General features: G+C 46.5%; 1 protein-coding gene and 1 long non-coding RNA gene across 2 annotated transcripts in view; one reads left to right on the plus strand and one right to left on the minus strand.

The window, feature by feature from the left end:
• LOC310643141 overlaps positions 1-3,243 on the minus strand; it is a 61,927-nt gene extending 58,684 nt beyond the window's left edge. Inside the window, exon 1 of the long non-coding RNA XR_014493020.1 lies at positions 3,158-3,243. This is a non-coding gene — a long non-coding RNA (uncharacterized lncRNA). The remainder of the gene's footprint in view (positions 1-3,157) is intronic.
• Positions 1-8,941, plus strand: part of FBXO41 (F-box protein 41) — a gene marked incomplete at both ends in the record, with an annotated part of 42,847 nt that extends 33,906 nt beyond the window's left edge. The window contains 5 exons of the mRNA XM_083367139.1: positions 203-298; positions 1,222-1,340; positions 1,940-2,098; positions 6,064-6,179; positions 8,879-8,941. Of these exons, the coding sequence (XP_083223265.1) occupies positions 203-298; positions 1,222-1,340; positions 1,940-2,098; positions 6,064-6,179; positions 8,879-8,941 (553 nt within the window). The remainder of the gene's footprint in view (positions 1-202; positions 299-1,221; positions 1,341-1,939; positions 2,099-6,063; positions 6,180-8,878) is intronic.
• Positions 8,942-10,613: the final 1,672 nt, after the last annotated feature.

A 10,613-nucleotide genomic window follows, 5' to 3' on the forward strand; every position in this document is an offset into this window, starting at 1 on the left:
AATTAAGTTGCAAATCAATTCTCTCCAACTCTGCTCTCGTTTTGTGATATATATATATTTTTGGGGGGAAAATAGACAAATATGAGCATTTGTTTCCACACGCAGCTCCTCTACCAGACCCATCTATGGTTCTCTTTCCCTAATCTGTGCCAATTTTCCCAGAAAAATTCATCTTTTGCTTCCTTCTATTTTCCCGGTCCAGGAGTTCCACCGATCCTGTGGGCCACGAAGTCATCTGGGCCTTGGGAGCAGGTTGCCGAGACATTATCTCGCTTCAGGTGGCACCCCTTCATCCGTGGTAAGAGGCACCCCCGGACATTCAGATGTCTGCTTTCTCTTTTTTGACACCCCCCTACCCCCCACCCCACCCCTGCTCGCTGGAGCTTAAGCTATGAAGATGCTCCAAACAGCTCCGTTGACAGGTTCTCTTCCTAATGCAGGGATAGGCGACCTTGGCTCTTTTATGACTGGTGGACTTCAACTCCCAGAATTCCTCAGCCAGCCACACTGAGGGAAAAGGGTGAAGTTTCCAAGCTGAGCCATGGCTGGCTCAGGAATTCTGGGAGTTGAAGTCCACCAGTCATGAAGGGGCCATAGTTTCCCCCATGCTGGCTCAGGAATTCTGGGAGTTGAAGTCCACCAGTCATGAAGGGGCCATAGTTTCCCCCATGCTGGCTCAGGAATTCTGGGAGTTGAAGTCCACCAGTCATGAAGGGACCATAGTTTCCCCCATGCTGGCTCAGGAATTCTGGGAGTTGAAGTCCACCAGTCATGAAGGGGCCATAGTTTCCCCCATGCTGGCTCAGGAATTCTGGGAGTTGAAGTCCACCAGTCATGAAGGGGCCATAGTTTCCCCCATGCTGGCTCAGGAATTCTGGGAGTTGAAGTCCACAAGTCATGAAGGGGCCATAGTTTCCCCCATGCTGGTTCAGGAATTCTGGGAGTTGAAGTCCACAAGTCATAAAAGAGCCAAGGTTGCTTACCCCTGACCTAGGCTGCTTTATGACTCATGGACTTCAACTCCCAGAATTCCTGAGCCAGCCACGCTGAGGGGAAAGGGAGAGGTTTCCAAGCTGAGCCATGCTGGCTCGGGAATTCTGGGAGTTGAAGTCCACGAGTCATAAAAGAGCCACGGTTGCCTACCCTGTCCTAATGGGTATCTCCATGACGTGATATTCACTATGAGCTTCTTGTCTCTCTTCTTTCAAAAATGCTTTCCAGCCAGCAACCCACCAGGTTTAGCAACCGTTGTCTGCAGATGATTGGGCGTTGCTGGCCACACTTGAGAGCGCTGGGCGTCGGAGGAGCTGGCTGCGGCCTGCAAGGACTGGCATCCTTAGGTGAGTCCAGATTTGGGGCCGTTTCTGGCCCAGGAAGAAGGAAGGAAAAGAGACAGGAGAAGGTGCTTTTCTCATGTCTTCAGACTGAACGTGGTTGAAGGCAGGGATGTCCAAACTTGGCCATTTTAAGACTTGTGACTACCCTGGTGTGCAAGGACCGTGGCCTCTGGACCCCCCTGGTGTGCAAGGACCGTGTCCTCTGGACCACTGTGGTGTGCAAGGACCGTGGCCTCTTGATCCCCCTAGTGTGCAAGGACCTTCCCCCTCTGGACCCCCCCGGTGTGCAAGGCCCGTGTCCTCTGGACCCCCCTGGTGTGCAAGGACCGTCTCCTCTTGTCCCCCTAGTGTGCAAGGACTGTGTCCTCTTGACCCCCCCCAGTGTGCAAGGACCGTCCCCCTCTGGACCCCCCCGGTGTGCAAGGCCCGTGTCCTCTGGACCCCCCTGGTGTGCAAGGACCGTCTTCTCTGGACCCCCCTGGTGTGCAAGGACCATCCCCCTCTTGACGCCCTAGTGTGCAAGGACCGTCCCCCTCTGGACCCCCCCGGTGTGCAAGGACCGCGGCCGGCCTGACTCTCCGATGGTTTTTCTCTCCCATCAGCCCGGAACTGCATGCGTCTTCAGGTGCTGGAGCTGGACCACGTGACGGAGGTCAACCAGGAGGTGGCGGCCGAGGTGTGTCGGGAAGGCTTGAAAGGCCTGGAGATGCTGGTTCTCACGTCCACCCCGGTCACCCCAAAAGCCTTACTGCATTTCAACAGTGAGTGGCAGCTCAGGAAGGAGGGGGGGGCTGGAAGTGGGGGGGCATCTTTCATTTCTGCCTGAGGGGACGGAAACGGTATTGGCTGCGAAAAGTGGAGTACGTAAATCTGGGCCGGGCCACTAGGTGGCAGCAAACAGCCAGCCCAGGGATGTCCAACTTGGGCCACTTTAAGACCTGCGGACTTCAACTCCCAGAATTCCCCAGCCATCCATGCTGTTGAAGTCCGCAGGTCTTAAAGTGGTCAAGGGTGGACCCCGGGTTCGAGTTTTGTGTGTCCTTTCACTGACATCTAGAGGTCACCTGGATAGGGAAGCCCAGATACAGGCAGTCCTTGATTTACGACTGGCCGTTTAGTGACCATTCAAAATTACAACCTATCTGAAAAACCGCATGTATCAGCCAGATCCAAAATGAGGATGGTCAGCCCTCCATTACACACACACACACACACGCACACACACACACACACACACACACACACTGCTGATGTGATGCTTCGCAACATGGCCACGTTAACAATTGTTTGCGGCAGCCCACAGTGGTGGGACTGTGTTTTTTTTTTTGCAGAAAAGCAGCACTTGCTTCCATTTGGGGGCAAAAATTACGTCTCTAGCGAGTGACCGGTTCCCATTTACGACCCCTGCATTTGCTTAATGACTGATGCAAAAAAAAACAACAAGAGTTGGTCATGTGACTGACTCATGTTATGACCCTCACGACGTACGTCTGTAACAAGCAGGCTCCGTTACAGACGTACGTCAAGGACTAGAGGTAAATCTCAACTTATACCCACAACTGAGTCCAAAATTTATCTTGCTCAGCAAGAGGTTGCTAAGTGAGGTTCCCCCCCCCCCGCCCCGTTTTACGACCTTTCTTGCCAGGGTTGTTTATCTGGCTTCCCCCTCACTGACTTCGCTTGTCAGAAGGTCACAAAAGGGGGATTACATGACCCCGGGATACGGCAGCCTTGGTGGAGCAGTGGGCTAATGCCTCCTTAAGTAACACCAGCTGCCTGCAATTAGTGCAGGTTCGAGTCCCACCAGGCTCAAGGTTGACTCAGCCTTCCGTCCTTCCCAGGTAGGTAAAATGAGGACCCAGATTGTTGGGGGCAATAAGCTGACTTTGTAATAATGCCGCTTGGGGTGTGTGTGTGAAAGCCCTAATAAGTAGGCATATACATAGAATGAAGGCTACTGCTAAGCTCGTAAGCCGCCCTGAGTCTTCGGAGAAGGGCGGGATATAAATGGGATTAAAATAAATTAAAATAAATAAATAAATAAATAGGAGCCAGTTGCCAAGCGTCTGAATTTTGATCATGGGGATGCTGCAACGGCTGTTAAGTGTGAAAAATCAGTTGTAAGTCACTTTTTTCAATGCCCTTGCAACTTTGAGCGGTCATTAAATGAACTGTTGTAAGTCAAGAAACGTTTATATAAGAAGTTGGTGCTTTCAGCATTTTATTTTATCTTCTGCTGTGTTGCCTTTTATTGTTCTTGGTGTTTTTAATCTGGGCTGGCGGTTGATATGGGTTTTTTTTTAATTTGTTTCATTGTTTGGGGGATTTTTGTAAGGCGGCTAAACTCCTGTTGAAAGGATAACAAAGCTAATTAAATTAAATTACTCGTGTAAAAGTGCCCAGCAGCCCATCCTCCTTAAAACCAGAGGAATCTGCCCTTCAATCCAAAGATGCTGGGTGCTGATAAAATCTGCTATGAAATCTTCTGTCTACAGATGGATACACAGTGTTGATTAATGGAGTAATTAAAAAAACGGCAGCCCTATTAATTAAATAAAAGAACATCCTTTACTTTCCATTTTGAGAGACCCCAGAGAAACTGACCTGCTGGGAATGAAGCAGCCAGAACCAGAAATAGCAGTTCTTGTCAGCACAAAGAATGAATGGTTGGCGTTACGACCATAATTGGCACTGAAAGTTCTGTCCTTAAGCAATGCAGTCATTAAGTGAGTCGTGCCCAATTTTACAATCTTTTGCCTGTGGTCCTTAAGCGGCTCACTGTGAGATAGATAGATAGATAGATAGATAGATAGATAGATAGATAGATAGATAGATAGATAGATAGATAGATGACAGAAGAGATAGAGATGAGAGATAAATAGATGAGAGAAAAAAGAGAGATGAGATAGCTACATAGCTACATAGATGACATAGAAAAGAGAGATAGAAGAAATAGAGATGATAGATAGATAAATAGATAGATAGATGAGACAGAAGAGAGATGAGATACATAGATGAGAGATGAGAGATAGGAGAAAGATAGAAGAGAGAGATGAAAGATGTGAAATAGAAGAGAAAGATGAGAGAGAGAGAGAGAGAGAGAGAGAGAGAGAGAGAGAGAGAGAGAGAGAGAGAGATGGATGGATAAATGAGAGAGAGAGAGAGAGAGATGGATAAATGATAGAGAGAGAGAGAGAGAGAGAGAGAGAGATGGATAAATGATAGATAGATAGATAGATAGATAGATAGATAGATAGATAGATAGATAGATAGAGATGGATAAATGATAGATAGATAGATAGATAGATAGATAGATAGATAGATAGATAGACAGACAGACAGACAGACAGACAGACAGACAGACAGACAGACAGACAGACATAGACATATAGGTAGTCCTCTTCTTATAATCATTTGTTTAGTGGCCATTCGAAGTTACAACAGCACTGAAAAAAGATTTATGACTAGTTTTCAGACTTACGACCATTGCAGCATCCCAATGGTCTCATAATCAAAATTCCTGTGCTTGGCAACTGGCTCATATTTATGACAGTTGCGCTGTCCTGGGATCACGTGATCATCATCTGTAACCTTCCCAGCCAGCTCCCAACAAGCTAAGGCAATAGGGGAAGCCAGGTTCACTTAACAACCTCATGATTCATTTAACAACCGCGCTTCTTTAACAATGGTGGCAAAAAGGTCGTACAATGGGGCACAACTTACTTAACAATTGTATAGATAGATAGATAGATAGATAGATAGATAGATAGATAGATAGATAGATAGATAGATAGATAGATAGATAGATAGATAGATACAGAGAAGGGATAGATAGATAGATAGATAGATAGATAGATAGATAGATAGATAGATAGATAGATAGATAGATAGATAGATAGATGATAGATAGATAGATAGATAGATAGATAGATAGATAGATACAGAGAAGGGATAGATAGATAGATAGATAGATAGATAGATAGATAGATAGATAGATAGATAGATAGATAGATAGATAGATAGAGAGAAGGGATAGATAGAGAGAAGGGATAGATAGATAGATAGATAGATAGATAGATAGATAGATAGATAGATGATAGATAGATAGATAGATAGATAGATAGATAGATAGATAGATAGATAGAGATGGATAAATGATAGATAGATAGATAGATAGATAGATAGATAGATAGATAGATAGATAGATAGATAGATAGATCGATCGATCGATAGATAGATAGATAGATAGATAGATAGATAGATAGATAGATAGATAGATAGATAGATAGATAGATAGATAGATAGATAGGGATAAATGATAGATAGATAGATAGATAGATAGATAGATAGATAGATAGATAGATAGATAGATAGATAGATAGATAGATAGATAGATAGATAGATGATAGATAGATAGATACAGAGAAGGGATAGATTAGATAGATAGATAGATAGATAGATAGATAGATAGATAGATAGATAGATAGATAGATAGATAGATAGATAGATATAAATTGTTTGGAGAAACTCTTGCTTCCTACTCCACCTACACCCCGAGGCACTCTGTTGCAAGATGTGTGTATGTCAAAAAAGTCAAGATGGCTCCCACACAATCATGTAATCGAAGACCCACAGGCTTTTATGTGCCTTGTCTTGACGGACGCCATCTTGACTTTTTTGTCCTGGGTGACCCCAATATCAAACCAAGTTCTCTCTCTCTTTCCAGGTGTCTGCCGGAACCTGAAATCCATTGTGGTCCAAGTTGGGATTGCCGATTACTTTAAGGAACCAAATAGTTCAGAGGCCAAGAAAATGTTTGATGAAATGATCAACAAGCTCCAGGTAAAAGGATTCCTCCATTTGTGGATGATTGATGGGAATGGCGGGTGTATTCTTAGCAGGCCTGCAGCCCTTGAGGGGCAGGGACTAGAAACTTGGTTAGTGCAATGGATTGGGAAAGAGGTCAGAAGAGGCTGAGAAGAGAAACACTTGAGTGCAGAGACTGAAGACAGATGTTGTACTTCCAGCTGCTGCATTCCAAAGGAGGGTTCACCAGATCACTGAGCTTGGCAGTTTTCTTGCAAACGTTTCATTACCCACCTAGGTAATAGCATCAGTGCTCTGTGCATTGGTGATGTTACCTAGTTTAGTAATGAAATATCTGCAAGAAAACCACCAAGCTCACAGAGCATCAAGGACCCCACAGTCGTCGTCCTCCTCCTCCTCCTCCTCCTCCTCCTCCTCCTCCTCCTCCTCCTCCTCCTCCTCCTCTCCGCAAACCCCAACCCTTTCCAGCACTGATAATGTTGCCTAATTGGGTGATGAAAAGTCTGCAAGAAAACTACCAAGCTCAGAGAGCATCAAGGACCCCATAGTTCACACCCCACATTTCCACTCATCCTACACAAGTGTCTCTCTGGGGCATGGAGACCATCTTCACCTCCTTGACCCCACCATGGATGCCCCCAACTACTCAAGTCAGCTTAGAGGTGAGATGGTTTTGGTCCAGATAATGGAATGGAATGGAATGATAATAGAATAGAATAGAATAGAATAGAATAGAATAGAATAGAATAGAATAGAATAGAATAGAATAGAATAGAATAGAATAGAATATAGAATAGAATAGAATAGAATAGAATAGAATAGAATAGAATAGAATAGAATAGAATAGAATAGAATAAGGATAGGATAGGATAGAATAGAATAGAATAAAATAGAATAGAATAGAATAGAATAGAATAGAATAGAATAGAATAGAATATAGAATAGAATATAGAATAGAATAGAATAGAATAGAATAGAATAGAATAGAATAGAATAGAATAGAATAGAATAGAATAGAATAGAATAAGGATAGGATAGGATAGAATAGAATAGAATAGAATAGAATAGAATAGAATAGAATAGAATAGAATAGAATAGAATAGAATAGAATAGAATAGAAAATAGACTGGAGTGGAGTGGAGTGGAGTGGAGTGGAGTGGAGTGGAGTGGAGTATAGGAAGGGACTTTGAAGGACTTCTAGTCCAGCCCCCTGCTCAAGCAGGAGATCCTATACCAGGGGTCGGCAACCTAAAAAAGAAAAAGAGCCACTGGGAACCGGTTCCATCACAAATTAAAAAAAGAGGGAGCCGCGTGCGTGTGTCCATGCACGCGCATGCGCAAAAAGTTTTTTTGCGCATGCGCGGACGCACGCAGCTGCCATTTTTTAAAAAATGAGATGGAACCGGTTCCCGGTTGCCCGACGGCGACGGCCCGTCTGCAAAGCTGCCGCTTTCGGCAGCTTTGCAGATGGGCCGTGGCAGCTTCCTCAAAGAGCGGCGCCCCTGCCCATTCCGAGAGGTGCGCGCGCACCTCTCCGAAAGACCGGAGGTGCGCGCGTACCTCCGCGCGAATGGGCAGCGGTGCCGCTCTTTCAGGAAGCTGCCGCGGCCCGTCTGTGAAGCTGCCGAAAGCGGCAGCTTAGCAGATGGGCCGCGGCAGCTTCCTCAAAGAGCGGCACCGCTGCCCATTCGCGCGGAGGTGCGTGCGCAACTCCGGTCGTTCGGAGAGGTGCGCGCGCACCTCTCGGAATGGGCAGGGGCGCCGCTCTTTGAGGAAGCTGCCGCGGCCCGTCTGCTAAGCTGCCGCTTTCGGCAGCTTAGCAGACGGGCCGCGGCAGCTTCCTGAAAGAGCGGCACCGCTGCCCATTCGCGCGGAGGTACGCACGCACCTCTCCAAAGGTTTGGGGAGGTGCGCGCGCACCTCCGCCCATTCGGGGAGGTGCGCGTGCACCTCTCCAAACGGGCGGTGCCACTCTCCATTTGGAGAGGTGCGCGCGCACCGGGCGGCTGGGAGCCGCAAGAGACGGCTCAAAGAGCCGCATGCGGCTCCGGAGCCGCAGGTTGCCGACCTGTGTCCTATACCATCTCAGAGAAGTGACTGTCTAGCCTCTTCTTAAAACCCTCCAGTGATGGAGCGCCCAGGATTTCTGGTGGCCAGCTGTTCCACTGGTTAATCGTCCTCACTGTCAGGAAGTTTCTCCTTAATTCCAGGTTGCTTCTCTCCTTGATCAGTTTCCATCCGTTGCTTCTCGTCCTGCCCTCTGTTGCTCTGGAGAATAATTTGAAGGTCGCAGATGTTCTGGCCTTGAGGACTTCCTAAAGTCCTCCTTGACTGTGGATGGACCATTCTTCCCTTAACCCAAAGGTGCATTTTTTTCAAGAGGCAACTGGAAGTCTTCCTTTGTTTTTTTCCTTGAAGACGTTTCGCTTCTCATCCCAGAAGCTTCTTCCGTTCTGACTGAATGGTGGGGGAATGGAAGGATTTATATTCTTTGCAGTCCTCTGCTCATTGGCGCTCTGACAGCCGGTTGGGGGAATCCTTCAGCCAGAACGGAAGAAGCTTCTCGGATGAGAAGCGAAACGTCTTCAAGGGAAAACCAAGGAAGATTTCCAGTTGCCTCTTGGGGAAAAAGCAGCTTTGGGACAACCTGGATTGGCTGAGAAGCTCCGTAGACAATTCCCTTACTTCTTCCTCCTTACTTCTTCCTCCTCCAGGCGTTGAAGAAGAGGCCGGGCTTCGCAAAGATTTTACACATTAAGGTGGAATCCGGTTGCTAACCTTGGCGAGGGACAAGCCCGACCAGCCGTCGCTTCTGACATCTTCCGACATCTTCAGTTTTCAAAGACTGTCCGGGATTCCCACCGACAGCCTCGCCCTCTTCAGTTGGGGAGGCCGCCAGGCCCAGCTGAGGCCTCCTCATTTTGGAGCAGGTCTCGAGTTCCGGAAGAGACGGGCGGAGGACCCGAGGAACATCAGAGACGATGGTGTTACACCAAGACTGTGCAGGAGAAACATCGTCAGCCGTCTCCCTTCTTTTTCTCGCTCGCTTTTCTGGCAGAGGCAGCTGTGCCAACCTCCGCTTTCGAGGGCTGCGTCGTTTTCGTCGTCCTCTCGCGCGCCTAAACCTGGGGCCATTTTCTGCAGGAAGGCCAGCAGCTCAGCAGAGGCAAGGATTCGTGCCGAAAAAAGAGGTTTTGTAGTCCCTCGCTGGGCCCTCCTGCGTTGGACGGGGCCGTGGTTTCCTGCTGCCCAAAAATGCAAAACTCAGCCACTGCAGGCCTCTGTCTGCTTGCTTGCTTGCTTTTTTTTCCCAAACCGGCGTTTATTTTGGATTATTATTATTTTTTTTTAAAAAAAATTAAGGATGGGTGAGTTTCTACCGTGTAAAGGAACCCAGATCTAACACTGTCGCTATTTTTTTTTTTTTTTTGGAAAGGCTAAAAGCAGGATTAAGCAGAATTTGTCCACTCAAACACCCGGACAGGTAGAATATTGTTCTCCGCAGCCTGGAAACGTAACAGACTATGGCTTAACGGAATCCATATTTTTCCAACTCCAAAGTGAGCATTCACACATGCTCTGCTCCTCTTTTGAGCCAGGATGCTTAACCCTCATCCTGTCCAGGGTGTTTAAAAAAAACAAACATTTTGTCAGCCTTTGGCTGTCTTTGCTATCAGCCTCTCATCTTTTCTGATAGACTGTAATAAATCGGTTCCGCTCCTGGATGGCAGCTCCAGCCTGGAACCCCTGAAATTTGAGACAAGAGCTGGGGGGGGGTGTTAGAAAAATGGTCTGCTTGGATGTAGACATCTCTCTTGAGTAAGGCTGGCTTTGTAAAGAGACACAAGATCCACCAACTGTCTTTCTTTCTTTCTTTCTTTCTTTCTTTCTTTCTTTCTTTCTTTCTTTCTTTCTTTCTTTCTTTCCTTCTTTCCTTCCTTCCTTCCTTTCTTTTTCTTTGTTCCTTCCTTTCCTTTCCTTCCTTTCTTTTTCTTTGTTCCTTCCTTCCTTCCTCCCTCCCTTTCTTTCTTCTTTCCTTCCTTCCTCCCTCCCTTCCTCTATATTTCCTTCCTTCCTTCCTTACCTTCCTTTTTTCTTTCCTTTTTTCTTTATTTCTTTTCTTTCTTTTCTTGGTTTCTTTTTTCCTTCCTTCCTTCCTCCTTCCCTCCCTCCCTCCCTCTCTCTTTCTTTCTTTCTTTCTTTCTTTCTTTCTTTCTTTCTTTCTTCCCTCCCTCCCTCCTTTCTTTCTTTCTTTCTTTCTTTCTTTCTTTCTTTCTTTCTTTCTTTCTTTCTTTCTTTCTTTTTTCCTTCCTTCCTTCCTTCCTTCCTTCCTTCCCTCTTTCTTTCTTTCTTTCTTCCTTCCTTCCTTCCTCCTTCCCTCCCTCCCTCCCTCCCTCCCTCCCTCCCTCCCTCCTTCCTTCCTTCCTTCCTTCCTTCCTTCCTTTGGTC

The sequence above is a fragment of the Vipera ursinii genome (genome assembly GCF_947247035.1).
Source record: "Vipera ursinii genome assembly, chromosome: 7".
In the NCBI taxonomy this organism is placed as follows: Eukaryota; Metazoa; Chordata; class Lepidosauria; order Squamata; family Viperidae; genus Vipera; species Vipera ursinii.